This window comes from Schistocerca serialis, chromosome 6, assembly GCF_023864345.2.
Source record: "Schistocerca serialis cubense isolate TAMUIC-IGC-003099 chromosome 6, iqSchSeri2.2, whole genome shotgun sequence".
Taxonomy (NCBI): Eukaryota; Metazoa; Arthropoda; class Insecta; order Orthoptera; family Acrididae; genus Schistocerca; species Schistocerca serialis.
In genome coordinates, this window is record NC_064643.1 from 305,075,467 (window position 1) to 305,098,955 (window position 23,489).

The window sequence follows — 23,489 nt, forward strand, 5'->3', positions numbered from 1 at the left end:
CCTTTAACAATGATGATGATGGTGATAAACAGTGCAGCAGTATATACAACGACTTGCAAAATGTACCCAGTACGACAGACAAACAGCACAGATATGTATTTTCTGATTCTACTTTGCTTGAATGGATAAACTGTTTAAAAGATCATCAATCTTGCAACAATGAAAGATTTTCATCATGTAAAGCTTCCTATGTGGACTAAATGAACTGTGAAATGCTGTATGAACTTTATCAACAATATTCCTAATTTTGAACAAACTGTCACCTGTACAGTTGCCACAAAAGTGTAGCATTTTCAAAAGTAAAATAAAATGGTCTCTAGAAATAATTTTGCTAAAACTGGAGTGATAAAAGTATATCTATGGACCAATAAGCATTTATTTTCAACTTTTTAACTTGAAAAATCAGAAGACAAATAGCAACAAAACTATAGTTCCTAAAATCGCCTATCATTCCACCTTGATAGTCAATAATGCACAGAGTCACGAGTATTTGCCTTGGTATATATGCAAAATCAACATATTTTGTCTGCTGTAAAATGAAACAGGTCTTCTGACAGGAATATCATAAAAAATAAGAGTATGTCTGAGTCATTAACCGACTGACGTGTGCCCTGAACGCAACTCATCAAACGCATTATTTAACGGCCGGAAATAAGTTTGTTTGTGATCAAAAGTGTTACTAAGGTGTGTTCTTTCCCGAAGTATTTCATTTTCTGATTCTACAGATCCTGAATGTCTGCTGACTCCACCTCTCGTAGAAACATCAAACTAGTGTGTTGTACCAGCTCATTTTTAGGGCTGAGGACTATTACTTTGAGACACTGTTGATGACTCATCACTGTACTGACATCAGAGAATTTACACTCTCTGTCACTCCTAGTGATCATTTTTGGATACTATCTGTGGAACCACAGCAATGTACAACAGAAGAGTATGAAGTTAATACTAACAAAAAAAAATATCGATATCGAAATCTGCAGTGAGGGACCACAGCAGCAAATGTAGATACACATTCCAATATGCAACTGGAACTCAAAGTATGTCGCAGAAATTCAGTTCTGTGTCTTAACACTCTAGAGAACACAGGTACCTGTGGCTCAGTGTGCTTAATCTCATCGACAGCAATGAGACGACTGGATGAGTTAACTAGTCCACAGCAGTCAGAGGGTTATCAGTTCTATGGCAGATAGTGTTCATTACTCAACAGGCTGTGCAGTTCTCCACAGTTGGTCAGCTTTTGAACTGTCATAGGGCGCCTCACCATTCCTGATCATTGTAATGATACTGAAACACAGATTGTTGTCTGTAAAGTGTATAGTTAGCCTTGCTTAACATCTGCTTGTGGAATGTTGCCAGGTGCAAATGATGACAAATTTAAAGTTATGAAACCATTCAGAGCATTATTTGTGCCATATGAATGCCATCGATTAGGTTGCCTATTTAATCTGTGCAACTGCAATTCGATTAACACAAAGGGTACACCAAAAATTCATCATCATGGAGATCAGATTTTGTGGGTTGTTAGATTTCAATTCACACTGTCGCATCCCAGCCTTAGCATGACTTATGGGTTCGCTACATACTCCAAGCGGCCATTAAGAAGGGACTAAGGTTAGACTAAATGCATCATTCATCTAGAGGTCATTAATGATGAGTACCAGCTCAGATTCAGCAAGGACAGAATGAGACAAGCTGTGTCCTTTTTTAAGGAATCTCTGGATTCAATTCCAGTGATTAAAGGAACCAATGGAACACTTAAATCTGGATTGAGAGACAGCCTCCTGAATGTACATCCAATGTCAAACATTGCAACACCTCCCTTAGATTGTCACATAAAGATTATAGTTATCCCACAGGATGCTACTGCTGCTTACTCCCTTTCAATTAAACACTGAAAATTCAAAGGAAGATATGGTATTAGAGATGAAACATTTCTTAAGTTCATACATTTTCAAACACTAATTACTAGCCACTATCTTAGCTAAACAAGAGACATGCAGAGGTAAGGTACATGCCTTTCTCCCATATTTTGCAGAAATTCATAGACAATAATATAAGCACAAACAAAAGATGTAAATTATTAGTAGCTTAATTAATCATAACAAATCATAAGTACTGTTTCACTTACAGCAAGAATTTCACACATAGTGTCAGCTGTTGTACCACCAAGTTCTTTGCAGAAAGAGTAGAATGCTTCTAAGTATGCCTTGTACAGGGTGTTTCGTATTATTTCTATATTCATTTCATCAAGATCTTGTTCACTGATGCAGTCCACAAAGAACGGAGCTGAGAAAAACATTTAGTTAAGTAATATTACAAGTTCAATTACTGTCTTCAGCTGTGTAGTTATTCTTTCAGTTAAATTAATGTCAGAATGCCCACATTCTAAAACAAGGAAATGCTCTTAAACAGCAGAAAAAGGTGTTAACTGACGGCTAATAAAGAAGGTTCAGTCAGAACTATTTGTGTGTCAAGAAACATATTTCTGGAGCAGTCAGTACAAAATTTGAGGAATATTGCAAATACAATATGTTTAATTAGAAAGAGTACATACTTATTTGTTAGGTGAAAAAGATGATAAGAAGAACAGTGACTATTCCAAAACAATTACACTAAATGAAATAACTTTAAAACTCACACCACCCACGGCAATGTGGGTAGCATTTCTTTTTCCTTCAGTTACATGGTAACTTTTGCAGAAAGGCATCATAGAAATATAGCTCCATGAATTGGCAAAGCATATACAGGGTCCAACACAATGAATAGTACAATCTGAGTCATAGTATAGCACTGCTGTTGTGCCTGCAAAAACAAGTATGCACATGCTGCACCGAGGCACTGGTCATTTGTAATTACGAACTTGTGTAGTTCCGAGCATCGAGCATTCGCTGTCAAAGCACTTTTAAAAAACGACAACGGGACTCTCATCACAATTTAGCGAGTCTTTCATCACTATTTTGAGTTGAAATGACATGATGAAAGTCTTGGATCATCAGATGATTGTATGGGGTGGAAGGGTGGGGTCAACAATTCCAGACAACTGCATCTTGTGCAATGAAGAAGAGTGCAGGGCAACAAAGGATGCAGCAGTCCGCAAAGCAAGTGTAGCAGGTGCATCAAGCAACTCATCTGAAGTCCTTACCATGCCGCCAAATATGTTTTGGTGCTAAAAATGTCAAGATTGTTCCCAGTGGAGCATTATTCATAACAGCCTCCACTTCTACCCATACAAATTTCAGGCTGTGCAGAAACTAAATAAACGAGATGCAGCTGCCCGATGAAGCTTTGCCTTGCACCTGCTGGAACTTTTAGTATACAACCCACAGATGCAAAACAGTAGATATCGGATGAAGCTTGCTTCATGTAGACAATGGAATAAATAAACAGAATTACAGGTACTGAGTATCACATAACCAACATAATTTTCACTGGCTGCATTAGAAAACCCTATACAGTGAACATTTGTGTGGTGCAGTGTAGCTTCATCTGGAATCACCAGTCCATATTTTTTGAGGACTGACATGGCGATGCACCAATGGTCATTAGTGATAGCTAGGTCCAAATATTAAATGACTTTTCTTTAAATGTTGAGCAACGATGTGGTTTTACCAGAACTGGGCAACAAATCATATGGCTTGCCATTCAGTGAATGTCTTGCAGTGCCATTTTCCTGGTCACTTTATTTCTACGTTTGCAGACATTCACTGGCCAGCACAATCACCCAATTTGAATGCGCCTGAATTTTTCTAGTGAGGATACTAAAGATTTAAGCATAAGCTACATGTCGTCACATTGTGGATGAACGCAAGAAAAGAATGTGTACAGCTGTGGAGCAGATTCCACTGAACATACTGGGTCAGATGATGGAAGCTTTTGTTTGCCACCTGGAGGAATGCACAGAATGAGATGGTGACTATTTGTATGGTGTTATATTAAAAAACAAGTACTTGGCATATATATTTTTTGTTTCCAATGTGTGTTTCAATAAATTTGCCAATTTGTTTCAAAGTTAAATACTTTTTATATCCCACTGTTAATGCTGTTGAACTCTGTATAAGTTATGGCAATTGCTACCAGCTTACAGCCAACTGCACCAAGAATCAGGTCGATCTTTAGTGAAATCTGCAGTCATCCACAGAGGAAAGCCAATTTATTTAATTGTCAAATATGGCACAAAATTTCGAATATTATATATCTTTTCAGTTCAAGATTCTGTACAAGGGGAAAGAGGGAGAGTTAATTTTAAGTCTACATGATTTAAATTATGAATGACAATGTGACATTTTATTGGGAGTGACAGTCTAAAAGGAACATTCTTTGAAGTAGAAACCTTTAAGTAAACAGAAGAGTCAACTCAAATTATGCTGTGATGGAAGATTAAAGTGGAAGCATCAGAATTCAAATCAGTTCAGACATATTTCACAATATCTGTTCATGATAACGGTCATGGGGGCTTGTTGCAGACGATTTATAATACTATACAACACAAGAAAAAATATAACCAACAGTTGTAGGGGAATCTGTGTTGCCAAAACTAGCCTACATACTAGGGAGATCTACAAAAAGTTTCCCCAATGTGTTACCAAAAAAAGCACTTTCACTGGCAACAGATACAGCAATGCTTGAGCTACTTTTCGACAATCACCAGAGAATCTATCTTACTGTGAGATAAACTGTTGTATTCATGTGTCTCAAAAGTCTGCCACTTGGAAATGGAACCAGTGTGTGGCAGTCTTCAGCTCTTCATCATTGTAAAAACGCTTTCTGGTTTTCTCAAGACTTACAGAAAGATGGAAATTACTAGGAGCAAGGAAAGAACTGTATGGTAGATGATCAAACAGCTTCCACAGCTTCCAGTCAAAGTAATAGTGAAACTGCTTTATTTCAGAGCTTTTTCTAAGCCCATAGGTGTTTGCAAAAGTTATTGAAAAGACTGTATTTATAAGGGCAACTGATAATTTCAGTTCACGTAATTTGCTGTCAAACATACAATATGAATTCCGAAGAGGTTTAGCAACTAAAAATGCTATCTTCCTTTTTCTCTGCGAGGCAATGGATAGATGAAATAAAAAATTTGGAACAGTAGGAGTCTTCTTTGATTTAACTAAGGCATTTGTGTTGACCACAAAGTATTACTACAGAAACTGAACCCATATGGAATAGGAGCAGCAGTTCACAACTGGTTTCACAAATACTTTAAGAACAGACAGCAAAAGGTCATTCTACACAGTAATGAGAAAGGCTATGAGATGACACATGTTTGGGGCACAGCTAAACAGGAAGTGTCGAAGAGGTCAGTGCTGTGACCATTGCTGTTTCTTATATATGATATAACAGATGATTCCTGGTACTAACGGATGTTGAGTGGAACATAGGCAATGTATCAAAAAGTGCAGTTAAGACAAGTTCATGCCTTGCAGAAAATAAACTGATGCTAAATCACAGTAAGACTCAGTTTTTACAGTTTCTATCACACCATTCCACTGAAACTGACATTTTGATTACACAGCATGGACAATTCAAATTCCTAGTGTTTAAATAGATAACCAGCTGTCATCAAAAGCCCATATTCAGGATCTTCTTCAAAACCTGAATGCTGCTATATTGACCATCATAACAGTATCTGCAGTAAGTGATAGTTGAACAGGAAAATTAGTCTACTTTGCTTATTTTCATTCATTTATGACATGGTATTACATTCTGAAGTAAGTCGTCTTATTTGGAGAGAGTATTTTTTGGCTCTGAAATGAGCAGTATGAGCAATATGTGGTATAAGTTAATGAGCCTCTTGTCAAGTCTGGTTCAGGAGTCTGGGAATTCTGATGTTCATCTCGATTGTAGAGCCACCACCATTTTCTGCAGAAGCATAGCATTGCAAACGCCACAGCCAGCCAACAGACACAGGATGTTGCTATACCGATTAAAAGACCATAGCTGTTTTCATATTAAAAGACAGAATAGGCCCAGCACCACAAACCATCCAGCACAGCAATAAAGCAGGGGTGTTACAGATTGAGCCAAGTAGTTTCTCAACCGGCAGAGTGCAGAAATGTTGTCAGAAACGTGACTAGATGTGGCGCCATGACACAGCAAATGAGATACTATCTTGTATAAACAGCTGTGACTCTAGCAGAAATTCACAGCCTTGCAGACCAATGATGAAAGGGCTATGCCGGGCACCATCACACCGAAGAATACCCCTCCTGCAGTGTGGACAGCACCTGTTAGTGCCAAAACTGCCTTCTGGGACTGTCTTCGCTTCACTGGTGGGCCACTCCAGGGTCACGCAGCAGCAGCAGCAGCTCGACTCCTGCCAGAGGGCAGTTGGTTGTGCTAGGGAGGCAGTTGGGGTGGTACAGCCACCCTCCCTTCTATGCTGGTGTAAGCACCTTGGTGCCTTGTGCCACCACTCATGTGCACGACTTCCCACTTGGAGGTTGGCACCCTATGCAAAAGTTCCGGTCCCTTCTTGCATCGCGGACAGCACATGCACAGTGTGGCATGTGCAACTGGGCTACATATTACTGGTCAGTCAGTCAGAGTCATCAGCATTCTGGGGTATATATGTCAGAGGTTGCTGGCCGGATGATGGTCAACACCACATCGCTGTTACCCACCTCACTACAAGCTGCTAGGGGCATGGCCACCATACTGCAGCATCTGAGTGTAGCTCCTAAAGCTATAACAAAGTGATTGACTTTTATGTGAGTGCAGGCTTTCTCAGGGAATTTCATACATGAAGTCTTCAGTTGTCAGACCAGTAGCGTCGTCGTCTTGTAGCAATGTTTCGAAGGAATGCATCTCTATCTTCAGGCGAAGTACCAGGATATCGTCGGTCGCAGGCTGATATCTCTGCTGGACCGCTCTCCCCTTCCTCCTGCCAGCCAATCACGCGCCCACGGAATTGCCCAATGCGCCTTGAGCCGCCAGTGGTTGGGGGGGGATGCATGTGCGGGGTTCGTGTCCCGGCATCCATCTCTGTCTGCTCCGTCCGTGGCCCTTGGTGGCACAGAAAGTTCTGCTCTGGTTTTCCTGATTGCAGGCTCCCAGGCTTTACTGATATGGTAGCCACTGTCACGGTTGATTAGGTTGTCGTGTAACCGTATCAACAAAAGCAAAATGAGGATAATGGAATGTTGTAGAATTAAGTCGGGTGATGCTGAGGGAATTACATTAGGAAATGAGACACTTAAAGTAGTAAAAGAGTTTTGTTATTTTGGGAGCAAAATAACTGACGATGGTCGAAGTAGAGAGGATATAAAATGTAGACTGGCATTGGCAAGGAAAGTGTTTCTGAAGAAGAAAAATTTGTTAACATCGAGTATAGATTTAAATGTCAGGAAGTCGTTTCTTAAAGTATTTGTATGGAGCGTAGCCATGTATGGAAGTGAAACTTGGACAATAAATAGTTTTGACAAGAAGAGAATAGAAGTTTTCAAAATGTGGTGCTACAGAAGAATGCTGAAGATTGGATGGGTAGATCACATTACTAATGAGGAGGTACTGAACAGAATTGGGGAGAAGAGGAGTTTGTGGCACAACTTGACTAGAAGAAGGGATTGGTTGGTAGGACATGTTCTGAAGCATCGAGGGATCACCAATTTAGTATTGGAGGTCAGCGTGGAGGGTAAAAATCGTAGAGGGAGACCAAGAGATGAATACACTAAGCAGATTCAGAAGTATGTAAGCTGCAGTATGTACTGGGAGATGAAGCAGCTTGCACAGGATAGAGTAGCATGGAGAGCTACATCAAACCAGTCTCAGGACTGAAGACCACGACAACAACAACAGTTCAGACTGGTCAGTACTGTTGTGGAAAGTCAGTATGGAGGCAGAAGAGTGTACTAATGGTGCTTTTGTTCAAACAAGTTGCAGTACTGGTAGAGCACAAGCATCTGAATGTCATAAAACAACAAATGGAACAAAATGTGGCATTCGCTTTGTACTGTATGATCTGGATGAACCAGACCAAGATTTGTTGCTATGGAGATCCAGGATACACCCTGTGGGCACAAGAAGTACAGTTCCAGGAAACTTTAGTGTTTGTTATCATCATATGAAAGTGTTTCTGGATAAGTATTCTTTCCTACAAAGAAATTGTTTTGATCAATTTTGGATTCATAAGAAGACAGTGAAGCGTAGCCTCAGAGAAGTTGTTATAAAATCAGTACTGAAAGTGAATCAGTGCATGGGACTTAACATGAAACCAGGAAAACAGTTATGTTTCAGGTGTATTACACTGCTAAAAAATGAAGAATCTTCTGATAATTTACATGGCAGTGACGAAGAGTATCAGCCACCTACAACCACAGCAGATGAGCAATTAAATACTTCAGTGACTGCTCTTGGTTTGTCTCCCATGAAGACACACAAAGTTGGGAAAAGAGACAGGCCCAGCTATGGTAGAAGAAAACTACAAGAAGCTCAAATGGAATTAAAACACAAAATAGCTGACACACTAATGGTGGAAGAGGAGGAACTATCTGCTCCAAAGGAACAGAAATCATGCCAGAAATGCTCTGATTTGGACAAAATTGTGCATGATTTGAAAGAAAAATGTGCCATATTCACACACCAGAAAATAGTAGCTATTCTCATCCTTGCACCTTCCAGCTGGTCTATTGACTACACTGCAAAGGAATTCAATGTTTCTACATACATGGCAAAGCAAGCTAGGAAAATAAAAGCAACCCAAGGAGTGCTTCCACAATTTCAGCAGGCTCAGGGTAAGCAATTGAGTTCAGAAATAAAGGTGCTAGTGTCGGAGTTTTACGAAAATAATGACTATAGCCGAATAATGCCTGGAAAAAAAGACTAACGGTGAAAATGGGAAAGGTACGTGTACAGATGCAAAAAAGATTGTTGCTATGCAACATATCAGAACTATATGTAGAATTCAAGGAAAAGTATGCCAATACCAAAGTAGGTTTATCATCTTTTTTCAATCTTCGGCCAAAATGGGTTGTGCCTGTAAGTGCAAGGGACACACACAATGTTTGTGTATGTGAGACCCATTAAAATGCTAAGCTGATGTTTGCTGCTATAAAGGATTCTGGTCTGGATTACAAAGGTGCAATGAAGCTGCTAGTGTGTGACATCAGTTCCTACCAGTGCATGATACACAGGTGAGAAAAGTGTCCTGGTAAGGCAAATCTTGCAGAACACATGAATAACAAACTGTGGGTGACAATGAACTTGTTTCTTATAAACAATGGACACACATGGATCGCACAAGTCTTGAAACAAAGCAAAGTACAGTGGAAGATTTTATTGAAATGTGTTGTCAAAAAATGGACAAACTGACCACACACAGCTTCACAGAAACAGCACAATCGGCTTATCTCCAGTTTTGTAAGGATAATTTGAAACAAGATGAAATTGTAGTAATACTAGACTTTTCTGAAAATTGTGCATTTATAGTTCAAGATGCCATCCAAGGATAGCATTGGGACAACAGTCAAGCAACTCTCCGGCCATTTGCGATTTACTATAGAGGTGAATCAGGTGACGTGTCTGTCATGAACCTGTGCATTTTTAGTGACTGTTTAATTCATGCTGCCATTGCAGTTCATGCCCACATTTGCACTGTCATGGCGTATGTGAAAAACAAGCTGCCTCACATACATTTTGCGAAATACTTCAGTGATGAGGCAGCTAGTCAGTACAAAAACTGTAAAAATCTCGAAAATTTATGATGCATTACCATGATTTTCAGATTCACACAGAATGGAATTTTTTCGCAACAAGTCATGGTAAACACGTATGTGATGGTATTGGTGCTACCATTAAGCGCATGGCATCACGAGCTAGTCTGCAGCACCCTACAGAAGGTCACATTCTAACACGTCTTCAATTATTTAGCTGGGTACAGAAAAATATCTCTGGCATACAATCATTCTATGTTTCGAAAGATGAGGTGAAATCAGTCGAAGAGTTGCTAAAAAGCAGACTAGAACATGTTAAAACTGTTGCAGGCACAAGGAGCCATCATCACTTCTCTCCAGCGGACTCTGACAATGTTCAGATGAGCAGACTGTCCGATTATAACTATAGGTTCATGCAGAACATGTGTCTTCACAGTGTGTCTGACTCAGGATTCAGAAGCAAAAGCAGCAACATACAACCAGGTTGCTATGTTATTGCTGTTTATGATAACAAATGGTACTTAGAATGTGTTGCAGAGTGCTGTGAAGCAGAGGGTGATGTATTTGTGAACTTCATGGCAGCAGCAGGACCGGCAAGATCATTTCATTGGCCACATTTGACAGACGGGTGTTGGATTCCTTTTGAACATATTCTTATGACATTTCTAGTTCCTATCACAGTGTCAGGAAGACATTTCAATTTGCCACTCAATGTACAGAGTAGAGTAGCTGAAGTGTGGGAGAACTTCTGTTTGAAGCACAATCGAGTGGTTTTTAGCAGTTAAGGTGCAATAAACATTAATGATAGGTTGTGTTAATCTGTCTATATGTTGTTGCTTAGTGATTAAACAGTTGTGGGAGAGGATAAGAAGAGGCAGAACAGTTTACGATATGTTTTTACAAAATTGTGTTGTGGAACAATAGCCACATCACTAAATACACCTGTCAACTTCCATTGTACACAAATGTCTTGCAATAACATGCTGAAATTTTGAGATATATATCATTATGGTCTACTTATGCAGTGTGTGAAATTTGGCTTGGATACCACTTGTCCCTTTTGTGCTACCACACTTCGAAAATCCATGTTTTTCAGGTAATTTTTCAAATTTTTGTATTTTCGTGTGCATGTAACTCTGTTTGCGTGACTCATATGGGTAAGATGAGTTCTGTGTGTATTTAGGCCAAATTAAGCTCACCACACAAAAAATATAGGTAACCTTTTGAGTGAATTATATTTGGCATAGAGGGCACCTACAATATGTACCTTTTAACGTATTACATTATTTTAATCACATTTTGGAATTTTTTATTTTCCCTCAGAAATATGTTGTTGGTGTTTTGATTCATGGAGCGTGTTCTCTTAATGGATGTTACTGGGTTGTAAAAATTTCACTGGACTGTGTGGAATAGTTCCAAAGTTATTAAGACCTGAAGTTGGGTCTGAAGATAGATTGCCAGATGCGGGTTGCAATTTCCGGGTCTCGCCACCTTCTTTCACAAGTCGTAATTCTGGAACTAATTGGCAGGGGAAATTACTACTTTGTACATGAGTGTTCCACACATGGTAGAATTAGTGTACTGAATTTCAGTCAAATCTGAGACTATGAGCTCGAGGCCCTGGTTTAACTGACATGGAATGACCCTCATATAAACTCTCTGCTACTCATTGGCATAGGATTTTTGTACATTTTACTTTCTCTATTATTACTTTTCTGATGTTAATTTCATGTACACACTTGTTCCATGCCAATGGAAATTTGCTTCTCACTTTGGTACTATGAAACTAAATGTGCAAAATAAAATAAAAACCTCTTTCAGAATATTTGTGTGCTAGCCATACATGGGCATGCAGTGTCAGATCATATGAAAAACCTGTATTGAGAATTCCATGCTGGTTGTTTTGAACTGCTCATTGTAATTTCCACAGTGTTTCACAATAATGGAATGGTCAGCATTCACTGTTTCACCTATGGGTAGAAACTCAGCGAGTAGAATACCCTTGCTGTCCCTGAACTCTGTTCACATCACTTTCCACAATGACAGTCCATTTGAACTTTGTCTTGATCAGAGGATTATAGTGGCACCAATGCCTCAACAGCTGCTTCATTTCCAGAATAAAGTGAGCAACCAACATCTTATCACCATTGACAATACTGTCGAGGAAGATGTTGCTGTCGTCATGATACCACTGCAGGAACTTCAACATTGCTCGTAAGTGATTAACTTCGTTTTATGGTGTCAGGTTTTGCAGCACCCACTTTTTTCAAAATTTTCAGACGACAACTGTCAGGTGTACCAGACAAAGGTCATAAGCAAACAGCTGGTTTGTCACTAGTGTAGACAATTTTCCAAAGATCAATACTGAATAGTGACTACCTTTTGGAGTTGGTGGGGCACTGCATTATAGAGAACGCTCTTCCCACGATTATGGATCTCAGCAGCCTAATTCTGCAGATATCGTGATCCGTACTGGATGAAATTGTTGCCACGCAGCTACTTTACAATTTGCATTGAGAAAAGTACCATCAAATGGGGTGAAGTTGACCAAAAAGTTTAAAAAATGTTAAATAACCATACACTGGTGATGAAAATTGTTTTATTTATTGTATTTACCACGCAAAAGCTCTTAATTCATGGCAATGGCTAAATGAATTCCGGATCTCTATTTGAACACTAATCATTTTCAGAAGGACTAGTTTTAACTTTTTTAATGGGCTAAATCTTTTATTTGTGTGACTGGCATAAACCTGGTCATATGTCTAGGTCTTGTGCAAGTCATGTGCTGAACCTTTACAATGACAACTAGAGCAATAATGAAAGTTAATTATACTTATTTACCAATTTATAGACACACACAAAAATTTCACAGTTTTTTGTGGAACCAGTGTGAAGTTTAATATCTTTTCTCCAATTGTTCTTTTGGCTGGTTGGTTGATTTAGGGGAGGAGACCAAACAATTAGGTCGTCGGCCCCATCAGATTAGAGAAGCACGGGGATGGAAGTCGGCTGTGCCCTTTCAAGGAACTATCACAGTATCTGCCTGAAGTGATTTAGGAATATGATGGAGAACCTAAATCAGATTGACTGGATGCGGGTTTGAACAGTTATCCTCCCAAATGCAAGTCCAGTGTGCTAACCACTGTGCCACCTTGTTGGTAGTTGTTCTTTTAGGAACAAACATTTGTAAATGGGGGCAAGAATGTGATATAATGAATGCGGCAACTATGTGACACACTGGATACAACAGCACTGTCCATAACAGTCTAGTTGTGAAGTGTGATCATTCTTGCAGTGGGCTGTTGTTAACTTATAGATTGTCTCATAGGTCACTGTTCTGTTTTTTGCATAATTCAGTTGAGATTGTAAGAGTTGAAAACGTCACATGTGTACATACAAAAACCAGGTTACTTCACGAAATATAGCCTGGATGTTTTAGAACTATGGCTCACAGAAATTTTAAATGCAAAAATAAGTATGAACAACACTAAGCTAGGAGTATAAAATTCCCAAAGGAAGCTGCGAAGCTGATGAACTGGTTTTAGGGTCATCATGGTAAAACCAAAGTTGATTAGCCAGATTTTAATGCTAAAGAAGTAGTGTGTGTGTAATTTCATAAAGCAAATTTGTGATCACCATTTCTGTCCTTAAACTTCCTTTGTATGTCATTCTGAAATTAGTATTAAATTTAATTATTATGCTCAATTTATTTCTCAATTATTGAAAAAGTTTCAGAACAATTAAATTCACTCTAGTGTCAAACAATCCACAATTATCACAACAGATATTCAGTCAACTTCACCCTCAGGTAGTCAAATTCACCCTATATGATGGTATCACTGAACGAACCTCACAGTTGGAAGAAGAAAACACAAAGGGCCACCATTTTCAACCACTGCTCCAGAACTACTGACAACAGTCGAGACTATTTGCCCATCACACGATCGTTACTTCACAGCACTGTTGCACATGCACTGTATTTCCCACTGAATAAGTTTTCTTTTAAAAAAACCTTGATTTCCAAATTATACTTGTGTTATTGCTGCAGAGCTGTGGACCTGTCAGAGGGAATAATTAAACAATAATACAAAAGCCACTGTGGAGAGAAGAGTAGTGTGAAGGGAGCTTTGCAATCTTCACACAATGCATCCACAATAAACTATTGTTGTGAATGTTGAAGTGAAATATGGAGGTAACAAAAGCTTAAAGCCTAAATGTAACTAAAAGTGAAAGAAACTCCCTTGTACACCTAGAACAAATTACTATTTTATTTTATTGACATACATTGTACACACCATGCAGCCAGCACCATATTACATCAGCAGATTAGTAATATATCTGATGACTACAACAAAGTCATGTAAGTATACACAGAGCACATAGTAGCTCATAATTAGATGTACAGATTGCAATCTGTTAAAGACAATAATTATTTTGTAAGTTCTTGTATTTTCTGATGTAAGGACAGCGCTGATATTCATAGGAAATTAGGTGTTTCAGTCTGATTAGTATCTTGCACAAAGTTACTTACTGATCACCAAAGCACTCACATTTAAAACACTTTCTGCCTTTGAGTCACATAAAGTTGGAAAATGTTTAACACCTATCCTCTAGAAGTGACTGATATTAAGATACCATCTGCCAAATGTGCAGTCCATGGAACACTAACTTCCAGAGGATGCAAATTGTTCATTATAGCACTGATGCCCATGTTTCTTCCTGCACTACTTGTACGCATTAATGACTTCACTAAGTTCAGGGAAGTGATTCAATGAACTGAAACTGGGGACAAGTAAGTGCTTGCTGTACGATGCATCCTTGAAATGATGTCCCTTAGCTAGTTTTATTGGTGACCTTGGTGTGATGGACCAGAGAGAAAGTTCACTACAGTTGCATATACTACTATAGCTCAACCAGTTTTTGCATTATGTTCATAAAACGAACATTGTTTTCCTTCCATATTTCTGAGTGTTGGTAGCTGATAGTTACACTTTATGAGCTACATATGATCAAGATCTTTTTCACTCCAAGCGGCTTTATGAAATCACGATTCCCACTACCTCCGCAGTAAACCCTAGTGTGTTCTGAGGGAGGGAGTATGAATGTTCTGTTTAGAGATAAGGACAAAAGCAGGAGCTACCCGTATATTGTACGACAGTTTCATTTCAACCAGTCAGTGACTATTCGAATTGCGCCAGGTCACTCCCTTTGCACGGTTGCCCTGAATATGTAGTTAATATTTGACATTTCACCTTTTGGGTACCAGGTGAATGATGCACGAATTTAGAACAGAGAGGGGAATTTGAAGTGCTGTTTAATCTCACGAACTGTGTTGTAAGGAAGTGTTATTGCTGATTAGTGACTTATTTAATGACACAGTTTCTAGAAACATATGATAATGGGTCTAAAGACACTCCTGTAGCTAAGACAATTTTTAAATAATGAGTGGTTCCAGAGTTTGAATTTCCTGCAGCAAATTGAACCAACAGGAAAAAGTGTCTAATGTGAAGAAGTATTTTTTTCAAGAACTGAGGATTGGTTAGTGTTGAAGGCACACAGTTTTTAACACAGCACTACCGTAATTTTTCTAATTTGATGAGTGCTAATTTAGTGTCTCAGGGGTAAAAACCACTCCGTAACACATTTCACGTTTGACAAATAAAGGATAGCATTGAGGTAGGATGCTGACCCATTAAAGTATGGGCCAAGACACACTTAATCCTTGTTGTAGCCCCAGAAGGAGAAATCTCACACGAGTACACCACATAAGTTTTTAGGTGTAGGTTAGTCACAAGAATCATGCAGTTTAGGTTGATGTTATTGTACCATCTCCCAATTTCATCTGCACCACAAGATGCTGCTGACATTTGAAAATGAACAAGTTGGTGATTTCTAAGGTGATATTGTTAGTCCACTATAACAACCAATCATCATGTAATATGGCAACACTGTGTACACTGTTGCAAGTATACTGGAGAAACAAGCCATTTCTTGTGCTTGTTACAGCCACCATTCCAGTCTTGTTAACAATACAATCCATATGTTTGCTAATGATGAACTTAATGCAGTTGGCATGACCAGCTCTTTCCTTTGAATGTGTATGAGCACAATTAATTGTGTCACCCGTATCAGCAGGAGCAACTTCTTTGCTTACATTTCACTGAGGACAAACAGAAGCAGTTGTTGCAGATCAATGACATATGTAAGGGTAACAAATGACGTTAATCCTTGGGAAGGCTTGCTTATCAGTTGAAATCCTTCATTGTAATGTGTGTGGCAAGAAAGTGATACCAATTGAAATAAGAGATGAGGTGATTACATTCACAAAGCCTTTTATACAGACTGACTATTTATGACACTCAGAATGTATTCCATTTCTAATGATCTTTACCTTCAGACACATGTCCACCTTAGCAGCATAGCAAGTCAGTGAGGCACAGAAAGACTTCCAAGCATTACTTTTGCAATGCTTCAGGGATCACATCACCCTCTTGCCAACGTGTTCTTAGTTTAGGTACCTGTCCTGTGGGCTGTAGTCTAAATTCTCTCAATGCTAATCATCTTAAAGCCACAGCTTGAGAGTGTTCTGGTTTCTGCCATATTGTGTCAATTTACTGCAGGGGGCCATGAACATTTTTGCTGGGATGCGTGTGAAAGACACTGTCTCTGATACGGCCACAAATTTCAATAAGCTTTGTCATATTTCTACTTAACTAGCCCAGTTATTTGGAGCAGAAGAGGGGAGCCTGTAGTCAAAGTGAACAGAATGAGGTCATATCTGACACAATGGCATCTTTAAGATATTAGCAAGAGATTGACACTTCTTTTAATAAGGTGAAAGTAGCATTGTGGACTAAGGTCATTTAATAATATTAGTTTATGAGATTCCAACTGTGAAAAAATAACCACACTGTTTTGGTCTCTTGCCTCACAGTTCAATGATGCAGCATGGGAATTGCGGTTGCTGCATATTAAGTATGGTAAGTGGGCATGTGAGGAGATTTTCTGTCATACATCATTTGATGTTACTGATCTCAGCGAATAGATAAATTAAAAGTGAATAAATGAAATACTTAGTAGTTTTAGAAGTACTGTGAGAAGCTAAAGTGCCGATCACAGCACGTGCAATATACCGCAATTTATTTTTTTATATACTATGACTTGATGGAAGTATATATTACTACATAGTGAAACCCCAAAGACTATCTGACCACAGTAGCAGCAGAACCTAATTATCTTCCTGCATTTCATCGAATAATGGCAAATTACAACCAAAGTCTGAAATTTGGGAAATACGGAAGCGTCCGATTCCGCCCGTCTGCTTTGACCCATGACGTTACAAATATGGCGGAAATGACCATAAACCACGATTCCAATATGGTGCATATAAAGTCGGTACGTACACATTATGAGGATGAAAATACATCGAAAAACAAACACACACACTTTCCACAAAAAGCCTAATGACACTAACGGGACAAGTGCGGGAAATAGGGTGTTTTTGGGTGGGGGCAAACTAAATATAAACAAATTTAGACACCCACCCCCACACAAAATGACGACAAAAACCGACATCACAAAACTCCCCAAATACCACTAAACACAATTATCATCTGGAATCGGACACTTCCCTTGACCTATATAGCTCAACAGCAGCTCCCTATCCCATAAATTAGGATCAAACACTTTACTTGGCCTACATAGCTCAAAAACATCTCCCGATACCAATATCAACATACACAGCCACACATTGGGATCGAACACTTCCCTTGACCTGCACACTGTAATTTTATCCGTCATATCCATTCCTGAACAAAAGCAACAACCGATTCATTTTACTAAAATTACCACACGATGTACAGCGAACAACACTAAATTAACCTTCACACAAAATCTTTAACTCACTGAAACGAATTCCACTACAAACACAGCCGACACTAACAATTCTGGATAATGAGCAAAAGCAAACTGAGCCCATTACACAACACAAATGAAAACCCTGAACATACCACCAGAGAGCACAACAAACCACAACACGACGACATCTACAAACACGCCACACTCACAAACCAAACTCCGCACCATCATGACGTCACACACAACAACACCCTTACATCACGGGTCAAAGCCGACGCGTGGGATCGGACGCTTGCATCGACCCGAAATTTGATCATGAAGAGTTCATTATCAATTCCAGATTTTAGCGTATAATATGGTAAAATATCATTAATCATCTGAGTACCCATACTACTTGAAATTATGTAAGTTCATTACATCTTCTGTTTGATTTTTGTCAATTTTGATGCAGCATATTAACCAAACTTTTATTCATGTTTGAAACTGGCCACATTTCTAGATTAGAAGCCATCCTATTGAAGAAAGGTAAGTAGAGATGAAAGTTTGAATGGGAAACAATTCGCCACCATTGCCTCTGCCATCTTTGTGAAATTGATCTCTACAGGTTTTTTCAATTGTCATAGAAAGCACTGGATGCTTTATGTATCAGTGCAGTAGGGCCACAACTCACCTGATTTATACTGTTGAGTGTGGGGTTCTCGGATGTAAGTCAAGTCAAAATGTGGTAGCTTCTACTGTAACCATGCCACGATAATCCCTGAAGGGTTCCTTTAATTCTCATGCTTATTGTATTTTCCATCATCCTAATTTTGACTAGTAAATTAATCCTACAGTACCACATCCAGAAATTATTTTCTCTGTTGTCTTTTTGAGAACTCATACTTCTAATCCTTAAGTGACTACACTCTCCACAATTATTAAACACCGAAAACACAGCAGGCACAGAGAGGCACGTAAGGTTGCTAACACAGTGTATTTTTGGATCTAGACAAGCTTCCAAAACAAATGTGTCAAATTCCTAGTAAACAGCCAGTTTCTGACTGTGACCATCTATTGCTATTTTTTTTTTTTTTTTTTTTATCCTGGCCACATGGCAAGCCTCTATTCAGACCTCTGCCTCTTAATAAATATTTTTCTTTATGCCTCCCTCAACAGTTAATGTAAACTGAGTGCTTTTACTTTCAATGTAATACTTAATTATGCTTAGCTAAGTACAGAAACAGGGCAGTTTTCTATATCTACCATACACACTTTAATCTTAGTTCAATTAGTACCTACGTATCTAATTTTATAAGCACAGAATACAGCTTTACCTACCTAGTGGTGTGTCAACCAAGACTGCACTGTATAGTTCTGCAGGTGTTGCAGCAACATGAATAGCCTCCATCTGTTCGAAACTCCCGAGTGGGTGACACTTTGGGATCAATTCTGATATTGGTCGCTGGTGTAAGGTTCCAGTGATAAGAAGAATGATGTTATCTATCATGTAGCTGTACCTGAAAAGTAAATATTTTACCTCACAACATCAATCGCTGTCAGAAAAATTCGATCATGCAATACAGTTTAGGGAGAGTGGTAAAACGAATCTTGGGGCTTTCCTAGCATCCTTCTATGACATCAAATCTTTTTATTCGCAAAGCGCTGTGGGATTTATACGCTTATGTTCAACTTCTCATCATCAATTTCATATTAATTGCGAAAGATTAAGCCAAATAAGATCGATGCAGTATTCAACGTAGTTGTTAAACGCAGGGCAGACGAGAACTTACATGCTATACTGTTACTTACGTAATATAGTCCAGAAAAGTGGACAATGGTTCAACTGCATGATGTCTCATGTGCTGAAATTCGATAACCAATTTTTCTCTCAGCTTATCATCGATGACAGACACTTGGAGTGGACTTGGTTCATTTGCTAAGAAGCTTCCATAATCTGTGCCCTGAAGATGTAACTTCAGATCTGGAACAAATTAAACTCCTGACAAAGGAATTCAGAAGTAAAATACGTCCAACGTCACAAAAATATTATTCATATATTTACCTTCAAGAGTTTCACATTGCACTAAGTTCAAGTAATCTGCCTGTTTCAAAATTCCACATTTGAACCCTCTACAGAGGCCTTCCAAGTAACCAGCATCAATATTGAACATACATCCAATCATTTCGAATTTGTAAAGAAAATAACAATTGATTTTTTTATATATTTACACTGCACTTCTATAACACTCGGCCCTTCCCACTTGCTCCACTTCCAATCAACTGTCATGTGATGTGTCAGAGACTTTATTTCACAAGAAATAGTCTTATCATCAAGGTCTTTCCTCGATTAATTCTCATAAATAATTAGATATTCCAGTAAGATACACAATCAACGCACTCTCCTGTTTCTCAACGACAATATTTTTGTTACCTTCCGTAATTGTTTTGCAGCTTCCAGCAGACTGCGTCGTACCATAGTGTAAACCGCATTCCCACAAATATGAAACTTGCGCAAGCATCCATGAACGACGGAGCCGGCAAGTCAACTTGCCTGTGGAAACAACCTGGCTGGCTCTGGCCCCTGTCCGAACGCAACGATCTGTCTGTGCATGCAAAAAATACCTGTTAAACTTGTGCGTTCACAACACACAGTATCAACTTTATGCTGGCCAGTCATCTTGTAACGGATATTTAAGTCCAAACTCGAAACGGAGTAAATCCTTCTGAGGCCAGCATTCGTAACTTATCTTCCAAAAAAATGAGTTAGTGCCAGAGGCAGATGGAACCATCTGCAATGGCTCCTTAAGCGACGGTAATACTCAAATATTAATATACTTGTCAAGTTACAAGGCGAATCGAACGATTGGCGAAATTGTTTGTGAACAAATATGGAATAGTACAAATATACATGGCAGTTCCGTGACGATGTTACGAACTTCCAGGGATGGTGGAGAAGAGTAAAATGTACAAATCTGAGGTAAAGGACCTTGGTCTAGAAACTACCTAGTCGAAAACTATAGTTGAAAGTCGTTCTGATACCTCCGACAGTGAAAAAACAGTCGCTGAGGCACGGAATAGTTAACATCGCAGCGAGCTTACTGTGCACAAATATGCTTTTCCTAGTGTACCAGTTGTGTGTTTTCGTCTGGGCTGTTTAGGTTCACGTGTCAGTTCTGTGTTCATTCTTGCAGCTCACACATTGTTCATAAGAAGTGATTCAGTAAGTCCAGCGGCTATAATTAAAATGGAACCTAATTATGTGATCCCTGCTGATACCAGTCAGGGGTCGTCTGTATTCTGAAAATGAGCCATAACACTGAGCCAAACATGACGCATTCTCCATGAACAGTATAAATTACAGACCTGCATCAGTCAGGTACCATTGAAATGTGCTTACGAGATCGCTGTTCTCAGAATTATCAGATTGAAATGGAACATCATTCTTCACATGCAGCTGTCTCATCACATCCTCTGATGCACAACACAAAGAGACAAAAGTTAAGACATCATTCACTGTCATCATGGCAGGTACCAGCTTCTGATGTAAATTTGCAGAAAAGGGTAAAGGCAAGTGACACGCATTGTAACACTGTTGCAGTGGATACTGATACGGGTGACCCTGCAAATGTTGCTTGCACTGTGGACATAGTAGCTGAAGACAATAACTTTCGAGCTAGTTCTCTAAATGGCCATTTCAATGGGCAGCATATTCAAAAACAGATCAGTGCCACCATGGTCACTCTTTCAGAAAGTAATGCATTCCCTAGTATCTGCAGTAATAAAGCACAGAAACTGTTAAGCATCTTCTCGGTCTGACTGAGAGGTGGCCAGAGCAGTGGATTTTGCTTCATATTGAGCACTGTGGATCCTGAAAGGCATGTAACATATCAGAATAGCCATGCTTGTATAGACTGCTAGCAGGGATAATGCACATCAGTCAACAGATGTGGGTCTGTATGTTGTATTTGTAGAAGACAAAATGGTAATGTGGGAAGGATGCATCCAATAGCACTGGGCAGAATGTCCTTTGAAGAAAGTAAAGATTTGCGGCATGAAATTCTCAATATCTCCGCTGTTGGCAGAAACATATATAAAATTGAAACCAAATCTGGGCAGTCAGCAAATAAATCGTAGTTGTCTGATATCTTTTGGAAGGGGGAGGCTTACATTCTTAGTTTTCTTATAAAGAGGTGGAGTGACATTCAAGATGTTGATATTGAGTTATCTAATGAAGACATCCTTGCAGAAATGCAGTATGAATTTTTACTTACTGACATGAGAAGGTTCCACAAGAAAGTCATTGAAGATGATGAGGTGAGACACATTCCCACTCCTAAATGTGCCTTAACATTTAAATCTCTACAACTTCCCCAATATGTACATCTGTGCGGTATCTGCTGTCTAGTTGCACTGTATAACCAGTCAGTTTTGAAATGCTAAAATTGCCATCGATGTTTCCATTTAACTAAACAGTGTCACAGTAGTGCCCATTGTGCTAAATACCCAGGAGACCGTGAGACTTCACAGTGTTTCCATAGCAGAGCATTGATGTTTGCACTGCAACGCAAATCACGTTACCAACGACCGCTCTTACCCAATGTATCAGCATTACATGGAAGCCAAGCACAGTGAAGCAGACAGTACTTCTTACGTATTTGATACTCCGCCTCAGCATCCATTATTTGCGAAAGTTACAGCCGATATTCCTCTGTCTCGAGTGATCTCTCCCCTTGTGGCTGGCCTAAAATATATGGGAAAGCAGTGAGTTTGCCAATGACAGAAAACAGACTCCATACAGGGTTTAAGCACGCAGTTATATCGGTTTCAAGTCCCAAGTATTACAAACAGAAGACATTCACTCACAGTCCATACAGGCATGACCTATATAAATCAACTAAAGAATAGGATACTAGTAATTTCTACAGTGATAAAAGTGATATCTGTAAATGTCGTTCGGAATATGGATATATGCGGTATATGTCTACAATCTGTGTTCTCTGTACTACATTCCTTTTCTTCTCAACATTCATCTGTGTCTTTGCAATGTATCATCTGTGGTGACTTGTGATATCATTTTTCAAGGCCGACAGATTGTACCTCATTCTTCAGTAGTCCCAGAAGGCCGATACTTCTCCCCAAAAATTTGTGTTTCATGAAGGATAGCCTATAGAGCAGGGGCTAAAAAAATTATTATTTTCTTGCCTATTTCTCTGCCTATGGTACCTTGGAGATTATAAATCCCATAGGGCTGATACACGTGACTTTTGCTGTTTGTGTGCTAAATTTGGTTGAAAACGATCCAGGGGTCTGGATAATAGGGAACGCTGTGCTGGATCCCAATGGCCTCGTATCACACACACACACACACACACACACACATACACACACACACACACACACACAGCCCCCTCCCCCCCCCCACCACACACAAGTAAATATACTAGCCTTGCCCCCCACAGCTTCATCTGCTTACTAGTATATCGCACATAATGCACGCATCTCTTTCTTCCCCTCTCTAGGTCCATCTCGTTCTCCACCTCTCTGCCAATTTCATCCTCAACCCTCTCTCTGCCAATCTGTTCCCTCAACCCACTCTCTGCGCAAATCCTCCTCCCCCTTTCTAGCAGTCTTCTTCTCGCCATATCTGCCCATTTCGACTGACCCCTCTTCCTGCAGTTCTCCTCTTCCCCATATCGCTACTTCTATCCTTCCCACCTCTCTTTCTGTCCACCTACTCTCCCTGTGTCTTTCTGCCTATCTCGTCCTCCCCTTCTTTCTTTGTACGTCTCCTCCACCCCCTCTTTCTCTGTACATCTCCTCTACCGCCTCCCTCTCTATCTATCTCCATATCTCCCCGCTCTGTGACTATCTACTTCTTCCTCCCCCTCCCTGATCATCTCATTCTCCTCCTCTATCAGCCTCTACTGCCCCATCTCCCTATCCATCCCCTTCTGCCCCTTTCTGTATATCCCATCCTCTACCCATCTCAAACTTCCCCACGGCCATACC

The 23,489-nt window shown here is 39.5% G+C and overlaps 1 protein-coding gene across 1 annotated transcript in view; it reads right to left on the bottom strand.

Moving 5' to 3' along the window:
- LOC126484038 (V-type proton ATPase subunit d) overlaps positions 1-19,902 on the bottom strand; it is a 68,498-nt gene extending 48,596 nt beyond the window's left edge. Inside the window, exons 1-4 of the mRNA XM_050107373.1 lie at positions 19,543-19,902; positions 19,290-19,461; positions 18,819-18,997; positions 2,129-2,286 (exon numbers count right to left, since the gene is read on the bottom strand). Coding sequence (XP_049963330.1) covers positions 2,129-2,286; positions 18,819-18,997; positions 19,290-19,461; positions 19,543-19,663 — 630 coding nt within the window. The 5' untranslated portion in view covers positions 19,664-19,902. The remainder of the gene's footprint in view (positions 1-2,128; positions 2,287-18,818; positions 18,998-19,289; positions 19,462-19,542) is intronic.
- Between the last annotated feature and the right edge of the window lie 3,587 nt (positions 19,903-23,489).